Genomic DNA, 24,101 nt, shown 5'->3' on the forward strand with positions numbered 1-24,101 from the left:
TTTGCTGTCCCGTCCGGGACTGGCGCGCGAGCGGCGCCGCCGCAACGGTCAGCGGCCGCTGCCCCTCTCCCCGGCCACCGCACATAGAGCCCTGGAGCTAAACGATGCGAGCGTAGGCAGCCGATACCCCCTCCATGGCCGCCGCACATCATCCCCTGGAGAGGCGCCGTCACGACCGTCCGGAACTGCTGCCCTCCTCCATGGCCGCCACACCTCGAATCCTGGAAACAATAATAGCCAAGGTGATGCAAACAGCAGCTGCTGCTACTACATCTGCTCCAAGTATTTTTTTTTTAAATTTTGTTTTGCGGGTGATCTGCTCAAGTATTTTCACTGAACTGGTTCACGAAGGGCCTGATTCGTCTAGTAAGCACTGCGATTGCGACTTTGCGAGCGCCTGCGGGTCGGCAAATTATTAGACACCAACTGCGTCCAGGGAAAGTTAGTACCAAAGGGCCAACGCAAATGTATTTAAGGAGGAAAATTGTAGTCAATACAACGACATCAGAGTGGCGCAGCGGAAGCGTGGTGGGCCCATAACCCACAGGTCCCAGGATCGAAACCTGGCTCTGATAAATTTATTTACTTTTCATCTTTTTCTTTGGCATCCAAGTAATGCTCTCTGAAAAATTTGACTGCCCTTCGCTTTACTTCTCGTTCAGTTTCACAAAAAGATGGATCGAAACCTGGGTCTGATATATTTCTTTTTTTGCCATCCCTTGGATCGAATTCAAAGATGGACGAATTTGAGATTTTTTTCACACCATGTGTTGTTTTCGAAGTGCAGTGCCGAAGAATGCCTGGACAAACTACGAGGACAGGTTATGAGTATGTTTCAACTGAATTGCTGCAGGCCAACAACGCGGAGAATGAACTGCTTCTGCCTCAGCTTCCAATGCTTTCCAACACTCAGAGATATTCCATGGTGGTTGTTGAAGCCAAGATGACAGGCTGATGCTCAACTGCTTCTATATATCTACCTCAGTTTTGTTCTGGTGCTGTTCCATGGTGGTTGTTGAAGCCAAGAGACAAAACTGACTTCTCTTATTCCAAGTCCAAAACAGATGCCACATGTAAAATGATACTCCCTCCGTCCGGAAATACTTGTCATCAAAATGGACAAAAAAAAAGATGTATCTAGAACTAAAATACGTCTAGATACATCTTGTTTTATCCATTTTGATGACAAGTATTTTCGGACGGAGGGAATACGTAAATCTGAACTTTTCAGGTCAACAACAACAACAACAAAGCCTTTAGTCCCAAACAAGTTGGGTAGGCTAGTCAGAACACGATATGCACCACCTAAAAAAAAGTCAAGGTTTTTGGCATGTATACTAGTAGCTAGGGCAGCATGGCAGATTCATTCAAGACATTGATCTGCACTGTGCTGATCACACACTTCTGCCTCTTAAAATTCAAAATAGAACAGGTATTGCAGGGTTTCAGCAAGGTGCATCTGACATAGAGCATCGCGGCGGTGCATGCTTTCAGAAATCAACAGGCATCATCTTGCAGTTACACTTGTATCATAAAACACACTGCCGTCATGCTCGTAAATGCATGATGTGCCTCGTTTCTTTCTTTTTTCCCGATTTTCTGTCCATTGACCGCCTCAAAAAGATTAGATATTGTTGAATTAAAGCCTAATGCAACATTCCCAGCAAGGTAAAGGCACCTAGCGTATTGTTGAATCTGACCCAACTTGTTGTTGCTCGACATCATCTCAACAGGTACAGAACTTTGAACTTTGAACTTTGCTCGACATCATCTTTTTTTACGCCGAGTTAACATAAATCTTTGCAACCTACAGAGTTGCTGAATTAACACAATACTTTTGGAGATAAGGACATAGTACAGAGCTATGAAAATATTGAGTGCACCCTACAAGTTGCTGAATTGCATTCCATTTATCATTGCAATCTTCATGCATCTCATAAAGGAGTATATCATCTAGCTTCAGGAATGCTAAGAAAAGAAGATGCAAGAAGAAGGCTTGCAGTCGTCTAAGGATTTACATATATATCACGCCCTTTTACATGTACGTCATCTCAGATTTGGATCAACCTCAGAGAGACAGAGACACATGATGGCATTAACATATCAGGATTCAGGAATCAAATGATCAGTTTCATCACGAATTAGCAACGACCAAATAAGTATCAAAAAGACATATAACAGCCAACAGCGGACAAACAACATCCACTAAGGCAAAGAACACCGTGACATGAATTAGCACCTTACCACACGGAGAGAAATTTTGGTTGTGCCATACGCAGTCCCAATTTTCATAGCCCATTCTTGGTTCCTGTCAATGTGAATCCAGTGGGCACTTCCCCTCGGCAAGCTGTGGCATAGTACTCAGCGAGGTGCGGCGCAGCTTCCTTATGAGGGCATATATACGCCTCAAAGAATGCCTTCTCGGTTGCCTTGAAGACTGGATAGTACTTGGGGACGCGCTTGAGCAATCCATTTGCCATTAGAAACATTACAACATCGTACCTGGGCCTGAGCCGGCCTTCCAGGCTAAGACAGAGCATTACCGGCAGACGAGCTATGTAGGCCGGTTCCAACCCCACCTCAGAGATAAGGAACTCGGACTTACGCAGGAGCATGCCCTTTGATCTCCTCACCAATGATGGATACCTAGACAGAGCAATGCGCACCTCGGCATCGGACCACCTGAACGTGCTCTTCAAGTAGTCCAGTTTGGCGGCGATCTCCTCCTCGCTGAGGAACGCGACAGCCTGCAGCGCTTCCCTAAACATCCCGGAGCCGCGGGGCACGCCTACAGCTTCGGCGCACGCTGCCATCGCCCGGACGCGCTCGGGGTTGGTGGTCAGAAGCCTCGGCACATTGACGCACAGCGAGGCAATATGTCGAACATCTACCCCGCACTCCCGCAGGAACGCGACGTTGGGCTCGACCACCGTCCCGACGCTCGAGGAGAGAAGGCGTGGGCTGACCTTGAGCACCCGGAGGAGCTTGTCGGAGGAGCCGAAGAGCTGGTGGTAGTAGCGCAGCTTGCCCACCACGGATTTGGTGCGGAGGCAGTAGTCGGTGAGCGAGGCGAGGCGCGCGATCTCGGAGTGCGACAGGCCGAGGCCGGTGAGCCCGGCGACGATGGGGGAGAGGGTCCCCTCCACTTTGGTGCAGAGTAAACTGGGGTTCCTCGCCACGGCGGCGGCGACGTCGGCCCTGGAGAAGCCCAGGCCGGCGAGGAAGGCGAGGATGGCGTCGGGTTTGGTGGGGGAGTTGAGGTGGGAGAGTCTCGTGGACGCCTTGAGCGCTCGCGCTCGGGTCAGGCCGCAGGTGGCGACGAGGTAGTCTTGGACAGCGAAGCCGCCGGCGCCGGGGTTTGCAAGAACTTGGGGCACCGCGGTTGAGAGGAGGCGGAGGGAGAAGAAAGGGGGTATGGTGGAGGCGGAGGGGGAGGAGAGCTGTTGGGTGAGGATGCTCTTCAGGAGGCGGAGCATGGCGCAGACGGCGGCGGCGGCGGCCACGAGAAGCGAGCGGCGAGCGGAGAAATTTCCGGTGGGAACTGACAAAGGGGATCGCGTTCCGTAGTGATTTCTTTCAGTTTAACAGAAGAAAAGTCCATTTTATCCATGGAGAAGAAAATGGTTGGTTCGCATCCTATGTTTTTTTCACGAATACGTAAAGTTGCGTATCATTTCATTGATAGAAGAAGATAATAGAAGAAGAAGAAGAATGAATACAGATTGAAACAACACATGCACGAACGCTAGAAGGCATCACATGATGTCTGGAGCAGAGACATGGGGTGCTCGGTCCAAACAAAGAAAGGTGGTATGGTGGAGGCGGAGGGGGAAGAGAGCTGTTGGGTGAGGATGCTCTTCAGGAGACGGAGCATGGCGCAGACGGCGACGGCGGCGGCGGCGGCAAGCGGTGAGTGGAGAAACTTCCGGTGGGAACTGACAAAGGGGATCGCGTGGGTGGTTCGAATAACCCCATGACATTCCTTTTCGGATCACTTAACCCCTCATCTAACTAATCCTATTCAAAACCCATCATTTTCATATTTGAAAATCCAAGGAAAAAATTGACATATGACGAGACTGTATGTTAATTCTTATTTTGCTCAGGGACTATACAGACGCGTTTGGTAGCCTACACCACACTCAACCAGGGCCGCATGGTACAAAAATAGTTTGTTTGGTAACCGGCCCTCCACCCACCCTCCCGCTTCGCTCCCGTGTGGCAACCGAGAGTGCCAACCTCCGCACCACCTGCCTAGGCTCCCTCCTCCCCGGCCCCTCCTGGCCGCCGGGCAAAGCCCGGTCGGCCTCGGTGGCGGCGGGGTGTCTTCTCCGCTTGCACGTTGGAGGCAGACACGGGGCTCTCTCCATCGAGCGGTGGTGGCGCGTTGGCGGCGGGTCGCATCGGCGAAGTGGCGGGTCGGGGGACTTGCTACTCCCTCCAGCGACTTGCCAAGGCATGGAGGGTTGTGCGCGTGGCGCTCCCGTGGCGGCTATGCCGGCTTGACCTCACTCGGCCAAATCTAGCTGTCGGTGTTGCGGGCGGCGCGGGGCTCCCATGGCGGCGGTCCAGTGCTAGTATCCGTGTCGGCTGCACTGGCTGGGGCCCTGCTCCAGTCGTTTTGGGGCTCCTGGTAGATGCACGGGTCGTCGGGGTTGCGGCTATGGTGGCAACGGTTGGCGTTTGGCGGCGGGGTGCAGGTGGTGGTGGCGGTCTTCCTTCTCCTAGATCCAAGCCTAGGGCTCGCACTCAGGGACCAGATTTGATGAACAGTCCTCTTCTAGAGTTACTGAGACTACTCACCAGAGTGTGAGTGTTCTCTCACCTAATGGTTTCTAGTGTGTGGCCATGATGAGCAGTGAAGCAATGTTTGTCAACTATTGCAACATTCAACTTTACTCTCATGTGGAGGCGAAATCCATACTATCCATTGAATCATGGCATTTTGTTTTGAACGAGGGGACAGGGTGAAAACAATTGACATAATGTGAACAGGACAGAGCCACACATTCAACAAGTACAAACATACAACTCACCGAGGAATAAACAACCTGAGCTTTTCTTTTCTCATCTTACTGTTAAGTCAATGTACAGCTTGTAAAAGAATGAAATAAGAATTACTCGTCCTTTAGAATCGAAGATAAGTAATAGTTTGTGCTTGTGATGGTTAGTCGACCACCATCGTTCCGTCAATAATTGACAATTCGATAATGCTTTGTACTCATATTTTGTGTTGGCTTAGATCATCTACTATAGACAGACCTCTTATATTGCCCCTATACGTCCGGGCAGACAACTAGGTCAGTGATTGGTTGTTGGAGTAATGGGCCACGGGTAGCCCAACCCGAGTCCATGAGCCTTTTAAGACATTGGGCTCGCGGCGCCCCACGAGCCTACGAAGTGAGCGCCGCCTTCTGGGGGCTGGCTGGCTCGTGCGGCCAGCTGCTAGAAGATGGCCAAGTACCAGAAGACGGCACCAAGACGGGCTGACTCCTAGCCATCAGCCTCCGGAGAGGCCGACTCCTAGAAGGTGGCCCACGGCGCCCTCGGAGTATGCGCCACCCCATTAAGAAGACAAGACGGGGTGAGGCTACAGTGTATCCCATCACCCCCGTATCCCGGGCCTGGCGTGGCCATAGTGCCCCGTACAGGCGGAGATCTCCGCACGGCGCAATACTGTCGCCACTTCGTCCTTGACGTCCTCCCTGACCTGCAGGGCGTACTCCCACGATGGCCTGTCGGTATGGCCCGCTGGCGGCGGGCCCTACCAGGCAGCCAAGGCCCAAAAGGCGGTGTAGCCTGTACAGTCGAACCTAAGAGGATCTGGCTTCTGAAAGGCGGTCGGGCCCTCTCGCGGGGCCCGCGCACCGTTAACCCGAAGAGACACGGTGAGGCTACAATAATCTCCCACCAGATGGCGTGTCAGGACCGTATTTTTGGGATATTAATTTCCCAAAAAATGGCCCTTGTGCTCACCAGCCCCAGGATTACTGTTAGCTGATGAGACACCAACTTGATACAGAAACTCCAAGCAACATACAAAGTATGTAGTACAAGACCATTCTGGCCTATGAGTACAACAAATGGTTTCTAGCGGCTGATGGCGGAAGCGGTTCGTGGTTCATCAGCGTCTATGGGACTCCATTTCCCACGGGAACAGCTGACCTGGATAACTCCTATCTTCGCGAGGCTGCTATCATCATTGCGTAGATTCCGGAGTTGTCATCGCAACGCTCCTCTCCGTGCAAGAAATCTGGCCAAGACAATAGCCAGGGACAAGCCAGTGAGTAGTTTTGAATGTACTCGCAAACATTATAAACACAGGTATAATATAACGAATGATAATCATGCTCTAAAATATTTCATGATCACAACGTCAGTCACAAAATAAAATCCATGATGCACGCAAGCAGGTTATTCATATACAACATGAATATGCAATAATGGAGTAGAAATAGAATGCATCGATCGGGTGTCTGAAGCGACGCCTCGAAAGGATAATACTTTAAAGTATGCCTCAGTCGGGTGTCTAAGCGACACCACATAAATGGCTTATAAGTAGTTTAAATAACAAGCATGCCACAGTCGGGAGTCTGAGCGACACCACATAAAGGGCTTATAAGTAATTTAAATGACAAGCATGCCACAGTCGGGCGTCTGAGCGACACCACATAAAGGGCTTATAAGTAATTTAAATGACAAGCATGCCACAGTCGGGCGTCTGAGCGACACCACATAAAGGGCTTATAAGAGAATGATCACAGTGAATATCCAGGAGGTAGAGCCATCCCAGGGATACTCGATAATTCAAATAATGTAAATGGTTGGTCCATAATAATAGTAATCATCATGAGTCACAAGTCATGATCCATGTTCTGGTTTAGCAATTTTTCCTCTGAAGACCGACACTAAGACCGACACTTGACCCATCCCAGATTGTTCTCCTTAACCATGGACACGGCTATTCGAATAGATATAATCTCTATAGAGGGTGTACTCTTTACCCACGAGTAACGGATTCCGTTAGTCCATCGGGACTAATTCCGTCTACAGTCTTTTAATTGAAAACACACCTGACCACACACACCAGCCAGACTTACCGGTGTCTGGAATCACCCACGACACTTGTTAAGCAAAACTCTAAGTGGGGAGGCTACAACCTCGATTAGCATGGGATCACAAAATTTATAACGCGCGCAAACTAGGGGAGCTACCCCCTCGGCTACAACCGGGAACACCCATGCCCCCGGACCAGGTGGCATGCCTACCGGATGCAGCCGGTATCTTCCACCATGGCCTCTCTGTACGGTGTGTGCTAGAAAGGGGTTGACAACTTACTGAACCGTACCTTACCTATGGCAGGGACAAGTGGTAGTACGGAACAAGCATGGGGGTTACTGGAACAAGACTCGATCTATGACCGACTCAGGAGGTTTAAGTATTCCCTGCATGATTAGCATAACAAACATGTTTCAACCAACAAACAGAATCACCACTCATCATACCTCACTATGCCATACCGGACACAACCGTCTCGACGAAGACTGGAGACAAGCTCGTGTCTACCCAAGACAGAGGATTTCCCGGATTCCTTCCGATAGACATGAAAGGCATACGAGGGTGATTACTATCACAAGCATATCAAGTTCCAACAGCAAGGAACATTCATTATGCACTCATGAGTATGATCATATCATCACATAAAATAACGAATACTTCGTGTTAAGGTGGTGTTGTATCGTATCAACCAACACACAACAATATTATGTCAGGGTTCAGAATGCTTGCCTTCAAGTTGTGGAGAGGCAGGGTGCATTCCAAAACTTTTGAAAGTTTTCTCCTCTCTCCATAATCCTATTTTAAGAAAATTTGAATTCAACACATAGTTTTCAAAACAGTACAAAAAGGTTGTTTGGAAAATTTTCAAATAAATATGAAAATAAACTAGACAGAATTTGAGAAACAACAGAAAAAGAATCAATTCATTTGGACTTATATTTAAAAAGATATAGCCAGTCAAAGTTTAGTCAAAATCATGTTTTTAATAAATAAATAAAAGAAACAGAAAAAGAAAACCGTTCGGGGGGGGGGGGAGCGTACTCTGCGTTTACGCTTCCAGTTATGCCAGCGTGGACCGGCGCGTGGGTCACTGACAGTGGGTCCCTTGGGCCCACTGGTCAGGTTTGACCAGTCGCCCGCCTCCTTCCTCCTCTGTCCGAGCGAAGGCGGGGCTCCGGCGATCGCTGTCGACGAACGGCGGCTCCTCGCGGGGTTCTGAGGGCGGGGATGGATCCGCTGGTCCAGGGCGGTCCTCCCGGTGGCCGAACGGCTGGTGGGGACGACGGGAGTCGCCGACGGTGAGCTCCGCGGCGGAGGTGGCTTCGGGAGGATTTGGGGCTTCGAGCTACGGTGGTTCCCCGTCGAAGCTGAGAGGTGGGGAGGCTCCGCAAGACCAAGGGGAGTCGAACGGTGGCGCTGGAAGGCTGGGGGAGGCTCTGCTCGCGACGCATGGCACCGGAGGGTGGCGGCGGCCGAACTGGCCGGAGACGAGGAAGACGGCCTCCCTCCACCGGTAGCTGGGTGTGGGGGCACTAGGGGGATGGTACGAGGTTGCCTGAGTGTCCAGATGGGCTCGGGGATCCCTATTTATAGCGCGACTAGGTCGGTTCCGCGGCGGCCGGGGATAAGATCGGCGAACTGCCATTCTGTAGCTTGCAGCGCGACGTGTCGAGGCTGGGGATGGCGGCAGAAGCTAGCTGACGAGCGGGCACTGCTCCAGGGGCGAGCTGGCGAGCAAGAGTGGCTCGGGCGGCGCCGTCCAGGGCAGGAGCCTGCTGTAGCCGGCCGCTAGCTGCCAGGGCCGACCTGACGGCGGCGCTATGGGGCTCCAGGGGCGGCCTGGAGGGTTCTGGTGAGCGGGCGAGGCCGGGGCGCGGCCCTGCGGGCGAGCAAAGTCCAGGGGCGGCCTGGAGGGTTCTGGTGAGCGGGCGAGGCCGGGGCGCGGCCCTGCGGGCGAGCAAAGTCCAGGGGCGCGACGCGGCGGCTCGGCTGCGCGCGCGTGCAAAACGTGCGCTCTGGGCGCGCCCAGAGCACACACTCTACATGTTCGGCAAAATGCCAAGGCATGCCAGGGGCTCCAATCCACATGAGGTTTAGCAGGGTGGGGCTATAGACTAAGGTAGAGCCATGAGACATGCTAGTTAGGCAAAGCAAGCAGGTCCAATGTGCAAACTAAAAACTATGACAAAACTGACCATGCACACAAGGTGCTTGACAGAATGCCAAGGGCATCTAGGCAACTCTTGGGGTGGCCAAAAACTCCAGATCCTAGTCTCTTTAGATGCAAGTGATGATGGTAAGATTAGTTGGGCAAATCCAGAAACTAGTTAGTGCAAGTTTTTGAGAAAACCAAATCTGGGCAGAAACTAAAGGCTATAATTGCATGGGTCAAAAATATTCCAATGGGTCCAATCTCCTGGACTTAAGGATTTTGTAGGGTGGTTTATAAGCAGGAGAAAGATCATGGGCACTAGAGTAAAATAAAATAGAGTTGCAGTAGGAAACACCAAACTGGGCAGAGAGCAAAAGGGGATGATTTGCTCAAATTTTTCAAAGAACACTCATGGGTTTTTGCATGCAAATGAATTATATGCATCTACTGACATCTCCAAAAAAATTTTGCAATTTTTCAAGAAATATTTAAATAGGTTGCAGTGCACACCACAAACTGATCCAGATTTGAAAACTTGAGGTAGGGCTCAAAATCTTCAAATGATTAAGAGAGGTTTTTGCATAAAAGTGATTTAGTAACCTCGCATGTCATCCCCAAATTTTGGTGGAATTTTTAAATGAATATATGAAAGGGTTGTAGTGCAAAAGAGGCTCTAAAGCTTATGAAAAATCATTTTAAAAGAAATAAAGCTCAGGAAAATTAATTATAGAAATAATTCCACTGATATAAAGAAATGGTCTTGGGAAGATATACAAGTCCAATAATATTTTTGAATGGTTTTCCATTTGGAGGAAAAACTCCACAATATTTAAGAAAAGAGTAGCTTTGAAATCAAAAGATAAATCCAGAAATTAAAATTAATTTACCAAGGAAAAATTTTAATTAATAAATCATGGTTAATTTTTTGGGGTGTTACACGGCAGACTGTAGCCACGCCCTTCCCACGACCAAGCATGTTTCATTAGCCTTATGGCTACAGCAACCAGCCAACCAGACCCGCCAGTGGCGGAGGCGGGTTGTCGGCTCCGTACCAGACCAGCCAGCGGGGCCCGCCAAGCGGTGGGCCCCAGTAGCCGGCAGAGAAGTCGGCACCCGGAGACGTTGACAGCCGGGCCCTACGCCCAACCAGATACCACTGTACCCCTGGAGGGCAGGCCTATATAAGCCCCCCAGGGCACCCATGCAAAGGGTTCCGGATCAAATAGAACTAGACTCACACATAGAGGAAGAAGAGAGCTAGCCCTGCCTCCTTCAACCCCTAGCATACAGCTCGAGGAACACCATTGTACTCACTAGTGCCTTAGTGATCATGCGAAGACCCCGCAGAGCAGGAGTAGGGGTGTTATCTCCTAGGAGAGCCCCGAACCTGGGTAAAGTACGCCAGCGTTCATGTCTACACCTCATCCCGCTTCCAGGCACCGGCGACGTTCTACTCGCTCCCACCATGATAAGCCATCCCTTGGCATATGTCGCACCCAACCGCTGACATTTGGCGCCCACCGTGGGGCGAGGTGCACCGTCTTCTGGAGACCTGTTCTGGACGGGAACCTTGTTCCTTCCTAGCGAGCGCAGCTAGCCCGGCACGCCTGACGGTGCCTGCATCGACACGAGCAAAACATGATCAGCATCAAGACTCCATGGGTGTTAGAATCATTACTATGTAATCTAAATTATTGACTCTAGTGCAAGTGGGAGACTGAAGGAAATATGCCCTAGAGGCAATAATGAAGTTATTATTTATTTCCTTATTTCATGATAAATGTTTATTATTCATGCTAGAATTGTATTAACCAGAAACATAATACATGTGTGAATACATAGACAATACAGTGTCACTAGTATGCCTCTACTTGACTAGCTCGTTGATCAAAGATGGTTAAGGTTTCCTAACCATAGACATTAGTTATCATTTGATAAACAAGATCACATCATTAGGAGAATGATGTGATTGACTTGACCCATTCCGTTAGTTTAACACATGATCGTTTTAGATTACTGCTATTGCTTTCTTCATGACTTATACATGTTCCTATGACTGAGATTATGCAACTCCCGATTACCGGAGGAACACTTTGTGTGCTACCAAACGTCACAACATAACTGGTTGATTATAAAGGTGCTCTACAGGTGTCTCTGATGGTACTTGTTGAGTTGGCATAGATCGAGATTAGGATTTGTCACTCCGATTGTCGGAGAGGTATCACTGGGCCCTCTCGTTAATGCACATCACTATAAGCCTTGCAAGCAATGTGACTAATGAGTTAGTTGCGGGACGATGTATTATAGAACGAGTAAAGAGACTTGCCGATAATGAGATTGAGCTAGGTATTGAGATACCGACGATCGAATCTCGAGCAAGTAACATACCGATGACAAAGGGAACAACGTATGTTGTTATGCGGTTTGATCGATAAAGATCTTCATAGAATATGTAGGAGCCAATATGAGCACCCAGGTTCCGCTATTGGTTATTGACCGGAGACGTGTCTCGGTCATGTCTACATAGTTCTCGAACCCGTAGGGTCCGCACGCTTAACGTTCGGTGATGATCGGTATTATGAGTTTATGTGTTTCCATGTACCGAAGGTAGTTCGGAGTCCCGGATATGATCACGTACATGACGAGGAGTCTCGAAATGGTCAAGACATAAAGATCGATATATTGCATGACTATGTTTGGACTTCGGAAGTGTTCCGGGCAAGTTCGGGCATATACCGGAGTACCGGGAGGTTACTGGACCCCCCCCCCCGGGGGGGAGTATAATGGGCCTTAGTGGAGAAGAGGAGGGGCGCCCAAGGCAGGGCCGTGCGCCCCCTCCCCCTATAGTCCGAATTGGACATGGAGGGGGGGCCTTTCCTTCCTCTCTCTCTCTCCTCCTTCCCCCTTCTCCTGCTCCTACTAAGAAAGGAGGAGTCCTACTCCCGGTGGGAGTAGGACTCCCCCCTTGGCGCGCCCTCCTCCTGGGCGGCCGCCTCCCCCCTAGCTCCTTTATGTACGGGGGCGGGGGGCACCCCAAGACACACAAGTTGATCATTGATTTTTAGCTGTGTGCGGTGCACCCCTCCACCATAATCCACCTCGGTCATATCGTAGGTGGTGCTTAGGCGAAGCCCTGCGTCGATAGCTTCATCAACACCGTCATCATGTTGTAGTGCTGACGGATCTCTCCCTCGAAGCTCCACTGGATCGTGAGTTCGTGGGACATCACCGAGCTGAACGTGTGCAGATCGCGGAGATGTTGTACGTTCAGTACTTGGATCGGTCGATCGTGAAGACGTATGACTACATCAACCGCGTTGTATAACGCTTCCGCTTATGGTCTACGAGGGTACATGGACGACAATCTCCCCTCTCATTGCTATGCATCACCATGATCTTGCGTGTGCGTAGGAATTTTTTTGAAATTACTACGTTACCCAACAATGGCTTCCAGTGTACGGCTGTCATAAGCAGTGAAGCTATGTTTGTCAACTATTGCAACATTCATCTTTACTCTCATGTTGGGGGAAAATCCATACTATCAACTGAATAGTGACATAGTTTCAGTTTTCCACGAGGGGACATAGCAATTTTTTTTGACATGATGTGAACTGGACAGAGCGGGAACCTGTTACTATCAGAATTTATTCACATTTAAGAAGTACAAACATACAACTCACCGAGGAATAACAACGTGAGATTTTCTTTCCACATGTTACATTTAAAAGTCAAACAATGTACACCAAAATAAAGAATTCTATATACAACCAAAAGAAAAGGAAAAAAATACACTGGTATTTCAGTTCATAGTACAAGCAACCCCCATGTAGAAGGACCTTCAGATGGTGATGACCCTGTACTTCTCTGGCGGGAAGTAAGGCTCCACCAGATAGCCTGTCGGTGAGGAGACTAGGAACCCGTCCACCCTGGCCATTCTGTACATGTTGATGGTCACCATGCCCCTGCCGATCACATGGATCTTCCTGCCGATGGCGATGAGCTTGCAGGGGCGGGCGTGTGAGCTTGTCCTTCAGCCCGCCAACCATCACCCACTCCTTGGTCTCGTTTAGTCACATCATCAGCTTGGTGCCGAGGGACTAGTCGACCATGTAGAGCGTCTCGTCAACGACCCTCATTTTCCTTGCCCTCCAGGACTGGTCGACCCGGGTCATATGTAGCCGCAAAGTACATCATGCTCCAAGATGCCTTATGGATGGTCACCAACTCATCATCCGATGTTGGAAATATGCCCTAGAGGCAATAATAAAAGGATTATTATTATATTTCCTTGTTCATGATAATTGTCTTTTATTCATGCTATAATTGTATTATCCGAAAATCGTAATACACGTGTGAATACTTAGACCAAATACGTCCCTAGTAAGCCTATAGTTGACTAGCTCGTTGGTCAACAGATAGTCATGGTTTCCTGACTATGGACATTAGATGTCGTTGACAATGGGATCACATCATTAGGAGAATGATGTGATGGACAAGACCCAATCCTAAGCATAGCACAAGATCGTGGAGTTCGTTTTGCTAGAGTTTTTCCAATGTCAAGTATCTCTTCCTTAGACCATGAGATCGTGTAACTCCCGGATACCGTAGGAGTGCTTTGGGTGTACCAAACGTCACAATGTAACTGGGTGACTATAAAGGTGCACTACAGGTATCTCCAAAAGTGTCTGTTGGATTGACACGGATCGAGACTGGGATTTGTCACTCCGTGTGACGGAGAGGTATCTCTAGGCCCACTCGGTAATGCATCATCATAATGAGCTCAAAGTGACCAAGTGTTTGGTCATGGGATCATGCATTACGGTACGAGTAAAGTGACTTGCCGGTAACGAGACTGAACAAGGTATTGGGATACCGACGATCGAGTCTCGGGCATGTAACGTACCGATTCACAAAGGGAATTGTATACGGGGTTGATTGAATCCTCGACATCATGGTTCATCCGATGAGATCATCGAGGAGCATGTGGGAGCCAACATGGGTATCCAGATCCCGCTATTGGTTATTGACCGGAGAGCCATCTCGGTCATGTCTGCATTTCTCCCGAACCCGTAGGGTCTACACACTTAAGGTTCAGTGACGCTAGGGTTATAAGGAAGACTTGTATATGATTACCGAATGTTGTTCGGAGTCCCGGATGAGATCCCGGATGTCACGAGGAGTTCCGGAATGGTCTGGAGGTGAAGATTTATATATGGGAAGTTGTCATACGGACACCGGAAAGTTTCAGGGGCATATCGGTATTGTACCGGGGCCACCGGGAGGGGCCACCCCTCTCGGAGGGCCTCATGGGCCGCAAGGGGCAGGGAACCAGCCCCTGGAGGGCTGGGCGCCCCCCCCCCTTGGGCCCATGCGCCTAGGGTTGGGGGGGACCCCTAGTGGGGGCGCCCTCCTTGCTTGGGGGGCAAGCCCCCCTCCCTGGCCGCCGCGCCCTCCTCTAGATCTCATCTAGAGGGGGCCGGCCCCCTTCCCCCTTCCCCTATAAATAGAGGGGCGAGGGGAGGGCTGAACACCTGATCCAAGGCGCAGCCCCTCCCCTCCCCAACACCTCTCCTCCTCCATTGAGTGCTTGGCGAAGCCCTGTCGGAGTACTGCCTCTCCACCATCATCACGCCGTCGTGCTGCTGCTGGAGCCTTCTTGCTCAACCTCTCCTTCCCCCTTGCTGGATCAAGAAGGAGGAGACGTCATCTGCTCTGTACGTGTGTTGAACGCGGAGGTGATGTCCGTTCAGCACTTGGTCATCGGTGATTTCGATCACGGCGAGTACGACTCCATCATCCCCATTCCCTTGAACGCTTCCGCACGCGATCTACAAGTGGTATGTAGATGCAATCTCTCTCCCATGACTTGTTGCTTAGATGAACTCATAGATGGATCTTGGTGAAACCGTAGGAAAAATTTTAATTTTCAGCAACGTTCCCCAATAGTGGTATCAGAGCTAGGTCTATGCGTAGTTCTCTATTGCACGAGTAGAACACAATTTTGTTGTGGGCGTAGATCTTGTCAACTTGCTTGCCGCTACTAGTCTTTTCTTGCTTCAGCGGTATTGTGGGATGAAGCGGCCCGGACCGACCTTACACGTACGCTTACGTGAGACAGGTTCCACCGACTGACATGCACTAGTTGCATAAGGTGGCTAGCGGGTGTCTGTCTCTCCTACTTTAGTTGGAGCGGATTAGATGAAAAGGGTCCTTATGAAGGGTAAATAGAAGTTGACAATATCACGTTGTAGTTATTCGTAGGTAAGAAAACATTCTTGCTAGAACCCAATTGCAGCCATGTAAAAGATGCAACAACAATTAGAGGACGTCTAACTTGTTTTTGCAGCAATTGTCACGTGATGTGATATGGCCAGAAGTTGTGATGAATGATGAATAATATATTGTGATGTATGAGATCATGTTCTTGTAATAGGAATCATGACTTGCATGTCGATGAGTATGACAACCAGCAGGAGCCATAGGAGTTGTCTTTATTTTTGTATGACATGCGTGTTATTGAAGAACGCCATGTAAATTACTTTACTTTATTGCTAAACACGTTAGCCATAGAAGTAGAAGTAGTCGTTGGCGTGACAACTTCATGAAGACACGATGATGGAGATCATGATGATGAAGATCATGGTGTCATGCCAGTGACGAAGATGATCATGGAGCCCCAAAGATGGAGATCGAAGGAGCTATATGATATTGGCCATATCATGTCACTACTTTATATAATTGCATGTGATGTTTATTATGTTTATGCATCTTGTTTACTTAGAACGACGGTAGTAAATAAGATGATCCCTTATAATAATTTCAAGAAAGTGTTCCCCCTAACTGTGCGCCGTTGCTAAAGTTCGTCGTTTGGAAGCACCACGTGATGATCGGGTGTGATAGATCCTTACGTTCACATACAACGGGTGTAAGACAGTTTTACACATGCAGAAACACTTAGGGTTAACTTGACGAGCCTAGCATGTACAGACATGGCCTCGGAACACAAGAGACCGAAAGGTCGAACATGAGTCGTATGGAAGATACGATCAACATGGAGATGTTCACCAATGATGACTAGTCCGTCTCACGTGATGATCGGACACGGCCTAGTCGACTCGGATCGTGTAACACTTAGATGACTAGAGGGATGTCAATCTGAGTGGGAGTTCATGAAATAATTTGATTAGATGAACTTAATTATCATGAACTTAGTCTAAAGTCTTTGTAAAATATGTCTTGTAGATCAAATGGCCAACGCTCATGTCAACATGAACTTCAACGCGTTCCTAGAGAAAACCAAGCTGAAAGATGATGGCAGCAACTATTCGGACTGGGTCCGGAACCTGAGGATCATTCTCATAGCAGCCAAGAAAGATTATGTCCTAGAAGCACCGCTAGGTGAAGCACCCATCCCAGAGAACCAAGATGTTATGAACACTTGGCAGTCACGTGCTGATGATTACTCTCTCATTCAGTGCGGCATGCTTTACAGCTTAGAACCGGGGCTCCAAAAGCGTTTTGAGCGACACAGAGCATATGAGATGTTCGAGGAGCTGAAAATGGTTTTTCAAGCTCATGCCCGGGTCGAGAGATATGAAGTCTCCGACAAGTTCTATAGTTGTAAGATGGAGGAAAACAGTTCTGTCAGTGAGCACATACTCAAAATGTCTGGATTGCACAACCGCCTGTCCCAGCTGGAGATCAACCTCCCGGACGAGGCAGTCATTGACAGAATCCTTCAGTTGCTCCCACCGAGCTACAAGAGCTTTGTGTTGAACTACAATATGCAGGGGATGATGAAGACCATTCCTGAAGTATTCTCAATGCTGAAGTCAGCAGAGGTTGAAATCAAGAAAGAACATCAAGTGTTGATGGTCAATAAGACCACTAAGTTCAAGAAGGGCAAGGGTAAGAAGAACTTCAAGAAGGACGGCAAAGATGTTGCCGCGCCCGGTAAGCCAGTTGCCGGGAAGAAGTCAAAGAATGGACCCAAGCCTGAGACTGAGGCTTTTATTGCAAAGGGAAGGGTCACTGGAAGCAGAACTGCCCCAAATACTTAGCGGACAAGAAGGCCGGCAACACTAAAGGTATATTTGATATACATGTAATTGATGTGTACCTCACCAGCACTCGTAGTAACTCCTAGGTATTTGATACCGATGTCGTTGCTCATATTTGTAACTCACAGCAGGAGCTGCGGAATAAGCGGAGACTGGCGAAGGACGAGGTGACGATGCGCGTCGGGAATGGTTCCAAGGTCGATGTGATCGCCGTCGGCACGCTACCTCTACATTTACCTACGGGATTAGTTTTAAACCTCAATAATTGTTATTTAGTGCCAAGTTTGAGCATGAACATTGTATCTGGATCTCGTTTGATGCGAGATGGCTACTCATTTAAATCCGAGAATAATGGTTGTTCTATTTATATGAGAGATATGTTTTATGGTCATGCCCCGATGGTCAATGGTTTATTCTTAATGAATCTCGAACGTAATGTTACACATATTCATAGTGTGAATACCAAAAAATGTAAAGTTGATAACGATAGTCCCACATACTTGTGGCACTACCGCCTTGGTCACATAGGTGTCAAGCGCATGAAGAATCTCCATACTGATGGACTTTTAGAGTCTCTCGATTATGAATCATTTGACACGTGCGAACCATGCCTCATGGGTAAAATGACCAAGACTCCGTTCTCCGGAACAATGGAGCGAGCAACCAACTTATTGGAAATCATACATACCGATGTGTGCGGTCCAATGAGCGTTGAGGCTCGCGGAGGATATCATTATGTTCTCACTCTCACTGATGACTTGAGTAGATATGGGTATGTCTACTTGATGAAACACAAGTCTGAGACCTTTGAAAAGTTCAAGGAATTTCAGAATGAGGTAGAGAATCAACGTGACCGAAAGATAAAGTTCCTACGATCAGATCGTGGAGGAGAATATTTAAGTCACGAATTCGGTACACACTTAAGGAAATGTGGAATCGTTTCACAACTCACGCCGCCTAGAACACCTCAGCGTAATGGTGTGTCCGAACGTCGTAATCGCACTCTATTGGATATGGTGCGATCTATGATGTCTCTTACCGATTTACCGCTATCATTTTGGGGATATGCTCTAGAGACAGCTACATTCACTTTAAATAGGGCACCGTCTAAATCCGTTGAGACGACACCGTATGAATTATGGTTTGGGAAGAAACCTAAGCTGTCGTTTCTAAAAGTTTGGGGATGCGATGCTTATGTCAAGAAACTTCAACCTGAAAAGCTCGAACCCAAGTCAGAAAAATGCGTCTTCATAGGATACCCTAAGGAAACCATTGGGTATACCTTCTACCTTAGATCCGAAGGCAAGATCTTTGTTGCCAAGAATGGATCCTTTTTGGAAAAAGAGTTTCTCTCGAAAGGAGTAAGTGGGAGGAAAGTAGAACTCGATGAAGTACTACCTCTTGAACCAAAAAGTAGTGCAGCTCAGGAAAATGTTCCTGTGGTGCCTACACCGACTGGAGAGGAAATTAATGATGATGATCAAGGTACTTCGGATCAAGTTGCTACTGAACTTCGTAGGTCCACAAGGACACGTTCCACACCAGAGTGGTATGGCAACCCTGTCCTGGAAATCATGTTGTTAGACAATGGTGAACCTTTGAACTATGAAGAAGCGATGGCGGGCCCAGATTCCAACAAATGGCTAGAAGCCATGCAATCCGAGATAGAATCCATGTATGAAAACAAAGTATGGACTTTGACTGACTTGCCCGATGATCGGCGAGCGATAGAAAACAAATGGATCTTTAAGAAGAAGACGGACGCGGATGGTAATGTCACCATCTATAAAGCTCGACTTGTCGCTAAGGGTTATCGGAAAGTTCAAGGGATTGACTACGATGAGACTTTCTCTCCCGTAGAGAAGCTTAAGTCCGTCGAATCATGTTAGCAATTTCCGCATACTATGATTATGAGATATGGCAGATGGACGTCAAAACGGCATTCCTTAACGGTTATCTTAAGGAAGAGCTGTATATGATGCAGCCGGAAGGTTTTGTCGATCCTAAGAATGCTAACAAAGTATGCAAGCTCCAGCGATCCATTTATGGGCTGGTGCAAGCATCTCGGAGTTGGAACATTCGCTTTGATGAGATGATCAAAGCGTTTGGGTTTATGCAGACTTATGGAGAAGCCTGCGTTTAGAAGAAAGTGAGTGGGAGCTCTGTAGCATTTCTCATATTATATGTAGATGACATACTTTTGATGGGAAATGATATAGAATTCTTGGACAACATTAAGGCCTACTTGAATAAGTGTTTTTCAATGAAGGACCTTGGAGAAGCTGCTTACATATTAGGCATCAAAATCTATAGGGATAGATCGAGACGCCTCATAGGTCTTTCACAAAGCACATACCTTGATAAGATTTTGAAGAAGTTCAAAATGGATCAGTCCAAGAAAGGGTTCTTGCCTGTATTGCAAGGTGTGAGATTGAGCTCGGCTCAATGCCCGACCACGGCAAAAGATAAAGAAGAGATGAGTGTCATCCCCTATGCCTCAGCCATATGATCTATTATGTATGCCATGCTGTGTACCAGGCCTGATGTAAACGTTGCCGTAAGTTTGGTAGGAAGGTACCAAAGTAATCCCGGCAAGGAACACTGGACAGCGGTCAAGAATATCCTGAAGTACCTGAAAAGGACAAAGGACATGTTTCTCGTTTATGGAGGTGACGAAGAGCTCGTCGTAAAGGGTTATGTCGACGCTAGCTTCGACACATATCTGGATGACTCTAAGTCACAAACCGGATACGTGTATATGTTGAATGGTGGAGCAGTAAGCTGGTGCAGCTGCAAGCAGAGCGTCGTGGCGGGATCTACATGTGAAGCGGAGTACATGGCAGCCTCGGAGGCAGCGCATGAAGCAATTTGGGTGAAGGAGTTGATCACCGACCTAGGAGTCATACCCAATGCGTCGGGGCCGATCAAACTCTTCTGTGACAACACTGGAGCTATTGCCCTTGCCAAGGAGCCTAGGTTTCACAAGAAGACCAGGCACATCAAGCGTCGTTTCAACTCCATCCGTGAAAATGTTCAAGATGGATACATAGATATTTGCAAAGTACAAACGGATCTGAATGTCGCAGATCCGTTGACTAAACCTCTTTCGCGAGCAAAACATGATCAACACCAGAACTCTATGGGTGTTCGATTCATCACAATGTAACTAGATTATTGACTCTAGTGCAAGTGGGAGACTCTTGGAAATATGCCCTAGAGGCAATAATAAAAGGATTATTATTATATTTCCTTGTTCATGATAATTGTCTTTTATTCATGCTATAATTGTATTATTCGGAAATCGTAATACACGTGTGAATACTTAGACCAAATACGTCCCTAGTAAGCCTCTAGTTGACTAGCTCGTTGGTCAACAGATAGTCATGGTTTCCTGACTATGGACATTAGATGTCGTTGACAACGGGATCACATCATTAGGAGAATGATGTGATGGACAAGACCCAATCCTAAGCATAGCATAAGATCGTGGAGTTCGTTTTGCTAGAGCTTTTCCAATGTCAAGTATCTCTTCCTTAGACCATGAGATCGTGTAACTCCCGGATACCGTAGGAGTGCTTTGGGTGTACCAAACGTCACAACGTAACTGGGTGACTATAAAGGTGCACTACAGGTATCTCCGAAAGTGTCTGGTGGGTTGACACGGATCGAGACTGGGATTTGTCACTCCGTATGACGGAGAGGTATCTCTGGGCCCACTCGGTAATGCATCATCATAATGAGCTCAAAGTGACCAAGTGTTTGGTCATGGGATCATGCATTAAGGTACGAGTAAAGTGACTTGCCGGTAACGAGACTGAACGAAGTATTAGGATACCGACGATCGAGTCTCGGGCATGTAACGTACCGATTCACAAAGGGAATTGTATACGGGGTTGATTGAATCCTCGACATCATGGTTCATCCGATGAGATCATCGAGGAGCATGTGGGAGCCAACATGGGTATCTAGATCCCGCTGTTGGTTATTGACCGGAGAGCCATCTCGGTCATGTCTGCATTTCTCCCGAACCCGTAGGGTCTACACACTTAAGGTTCGATGACGCTAGGGTTATAAGGAAGACTTGTATATGATTAGCGAATGTTGTTCGGAGTCCCGGATGAGATCCCGGACGTCACGAGGAGTTCCGGAATGGTCCCGAGGTGAAGATTTATATATGGGAAGTTGTCATACGGACACCGGAAAGTTTCGGGGGCATATCGGTATTGTACCGGGGCCACCAGAGGGGTTACGGGGGTCCACCGGGAGGGGCCACCCCTCTCGGAGGGCCTCATGGGCCGCAAGGGGCAGGGAACCAGCCCCTGGAGGGCTGGGCGCCCCCCCCCCCTTGGGCCCATGCGCCTAGGGTTGGGGGGGGGGGAACCCTAGTGGGGGCGCCCCCCTTGCTTGGGGGGCAAGCCCCCCTCCCTGGCCGCCGTCCCCCCCTCTAGATCTCATCTAGAGGGGGCCGGCCCCTTCCCCCTTCCCTTATAAATAGAGGGGCGAGGGGAGGGCTGAACACCTGATCCAAGGCGCAGCCCCTCCCCTCCCCAACACCTCTCCTCCTCCGTTGAGTGCTTGGCGAAGCCCTGTCGGAGTACTGCCTCTCCACCATCATCACGCCGTCGTGCTGCTGCTGCTGGAGCCTTCTTCCTCAACCTCTCCTTCCCCCTTGCTGGATCAAGAAGGAGGAGACATCATCCGCTCCGTACGTGTGTTGAACGCGGAGGTGCTGTCCGTTCAGCACTTTGTCATCGGTGATTTGGATCACGGCGAGTACGACTCCATCATCCCCGTTCCCTTGAACGCTTCCGCACGCGATCTACAAGTGGTATGTAGATGCAATCTCTCTCCCATGACTTGTTGCTTAGATGAACTCATAGATGGATCTTGGTGAAACCGTAGGAAATTTTTTAATTTTCTGCAACGATCCCCAACAGATGACCCTATACTTCTCTGGCAGGAAGTAATGCTCCACCAGATGGCCTGTCGGTGAGGAGACTAGGAACCCGTCCACCCTGGCCATTCTGTACATGTTGATGGTCACCATGCCCCTGCCGATCACATGGATCTTCCTGCTGATGGCGATGAGCTTGCAAGGGCGGGCGTGTGAGATTGTCCTTCAGCCCGCCAACCATCACCCACTCCTTGGTCTCGTTTAGTCACATCATCAGCTTGGTGCCGAGGGACTAGTCGAGCATGTAGAGCGTCTCGTCAACGACCCTCATTCTCCTTGCCCTCCAAGACTGGTCGACCCGGGTCATATGTAGCCGCAAAGTACATCATGTTCCAAGATGCCTTATGGATGGTCACCAACTCATCATCCGATGCCACAAATTTGACAATGTCGGGGGTGAGCGCTAGTTCTTTCGCGACCACCACGAGTCTATGGTTTTGTCATATGTGTCCCAAGAATTAGGTGAATAGTCTGTCTGTCCGAGTCCTCTGGTAACATAAATCTTATTGTTTAGAGCTACCGATACAACCCGTGAGGAGTTCTGTTGGTTGAAGCTTGGTTGGCCACAAGCATGGACCCTATATGTGGAACGGGACAAAAGGGAAACACGTACTGGGAAAAAAAATCACAAGCAGTACGATGAACATAAGAAATATGTGGAGCCGAACCCTATCCATTCCACCTACAATGAGGCCTCTCTCCAACATAGATGGTCCACCATTCAAGACGACGTGAACAAGTATGTCGACCACTATTCTTCTGTGGTTGGCTGTAATCAAACTGGGGTTGGATTCAATGGTCAGGTAAGTTGTCTTTCTTCATTTTGCCATCATTTGCATTGCTAGCTTTGTTGCATTCTCATGAATACTTCTTGTTTGATAGATGGGGTTGGCAGCCACTTTCTACTAACAAGTCGATAAGAAGCCATCACTTTAAGCTATTGTTGGTTGGTATTGAATGGCAAATCAAAGTGGCAACAACTTGTCGATGACCTCAAGAACAACAAGAGGTTGAAGAGAAATGGTGGCTCAAGCTCCCAACAGTCGGTTGGATTGGATGACGAAGAGGAATAAGTTGTAGGATAGGTTGCAAGTTGCTTGGGACACGTAGAATTTGAGGATAATGTTGGTAAACGCAGGCCTCTTGGATCCTGAAGGCAAGAATTGCCTTGAGGTGGGGAAGGAGATCAACCTGCGTATTGAGTACGAGGGGGTGAGAACGGCCACGATAGCCGCAGATGTGACCCAGATGGCGACCGTTGAGTGATTCATTTTGTTGGACGGATGTGCCCTGGACGTTGAGTTTGATTCTGGAATGTTTGAATTGTTGAGTTATGGATCATTTTGCTTTTGTTGCATTGTTGAAATTGGTGATGTATTTGTGCTATATGATTGACCTGCATGGATTTGAGGGTTTGATATGAGGAGAGTGGTTGTTCGGTAGGACTTTTCAGGGCGTCTGACGTTATCCGGAGTCGTGGCCGGGCACGTCCACGGATATTTAGGGGGCGGATTTTCTTAGTCTGACTGTAGATGCTCTTATGAATAGGGTTTGGTAGCACACAATTTTATTTTCTGTATCGCCATGGAAATCAAGCAATACTAATATGTTTTTCTTTACATACTTATAAAATTTTAATAGTATACAGTAGCATATTCTCCTACTTTCTCATAAAAAACAAGAGTTTTATTTCTCTGTTGTTCCACTTCGTAGTCGTTTAGATAGGCACCACAAATCGTCAATAATTCTTCAACAATTACATCACCTGCTATCGGAATAAATTTCACAAGGGGTAGAAACGAAAATCCTAAACCTACGAACGGCTACGTAGGTACTATGAAAACTTCCAACTAAACTAAACATGCCCCCCCTCCCC

General features: G+C 48.4%; 1 protein-coding gene and 1 pseudogene across 1 annotated transcript; both read right to left on the reverse strand.

The window, feature by feature from the left end:
• Nucleotides 1–1,350: 1,350 nt before the first annotated feature.
• On the reverse strand, nucleotides 1,351–3,558 carry LOC119320201. The gene is made up of 2 exons (XM_037594307.1): nucleotides 2,245–3,558; nucleotides 1,351–1,807 (listed from the first exon to the last, which is right to left on the reverse strand). The coding sequence occupies exon 1, from the start codon at nucleotides 3,474–3,476 to the stop codon at nucleotides 2,289–2,291; it is 1,188 nt and encodes a 395-aa protein (XP_037450204.1). The 5' UTR covers nucleotides 3,477–3,558; the 3' UTR covers nucleotides 1,351–1,807; nucleotides 2,245–2,288.
• A 9,491-nt stretch (nucleotides 3,559–13,049) lies between these two features.
• LOC119320651 overlaps nucleotides 13,050–24,101 on the reverse strand; it is a 12,519-nt pseudogene continuing 1,467 nt past the window's right edge.

The sequence above is a fragment of the Triticum dicoccoides genome, chromosome 6B (genome assembly GCF_002162155.2).
Source record: "Triticum dicoccoides isolate Atlit2015 ecotype Zavitan chromosome 6B, WEW_v2.0, whole genome shotgun sequence".
In the NCBI taxonomy this organism is placed as follows: domain Eukaryota; kingdom Viridiplantae; phylum Streptophyta; class Magnoliopsida; order Poales; family Poaceae; genus Triticum; species Triticum dicoccoides.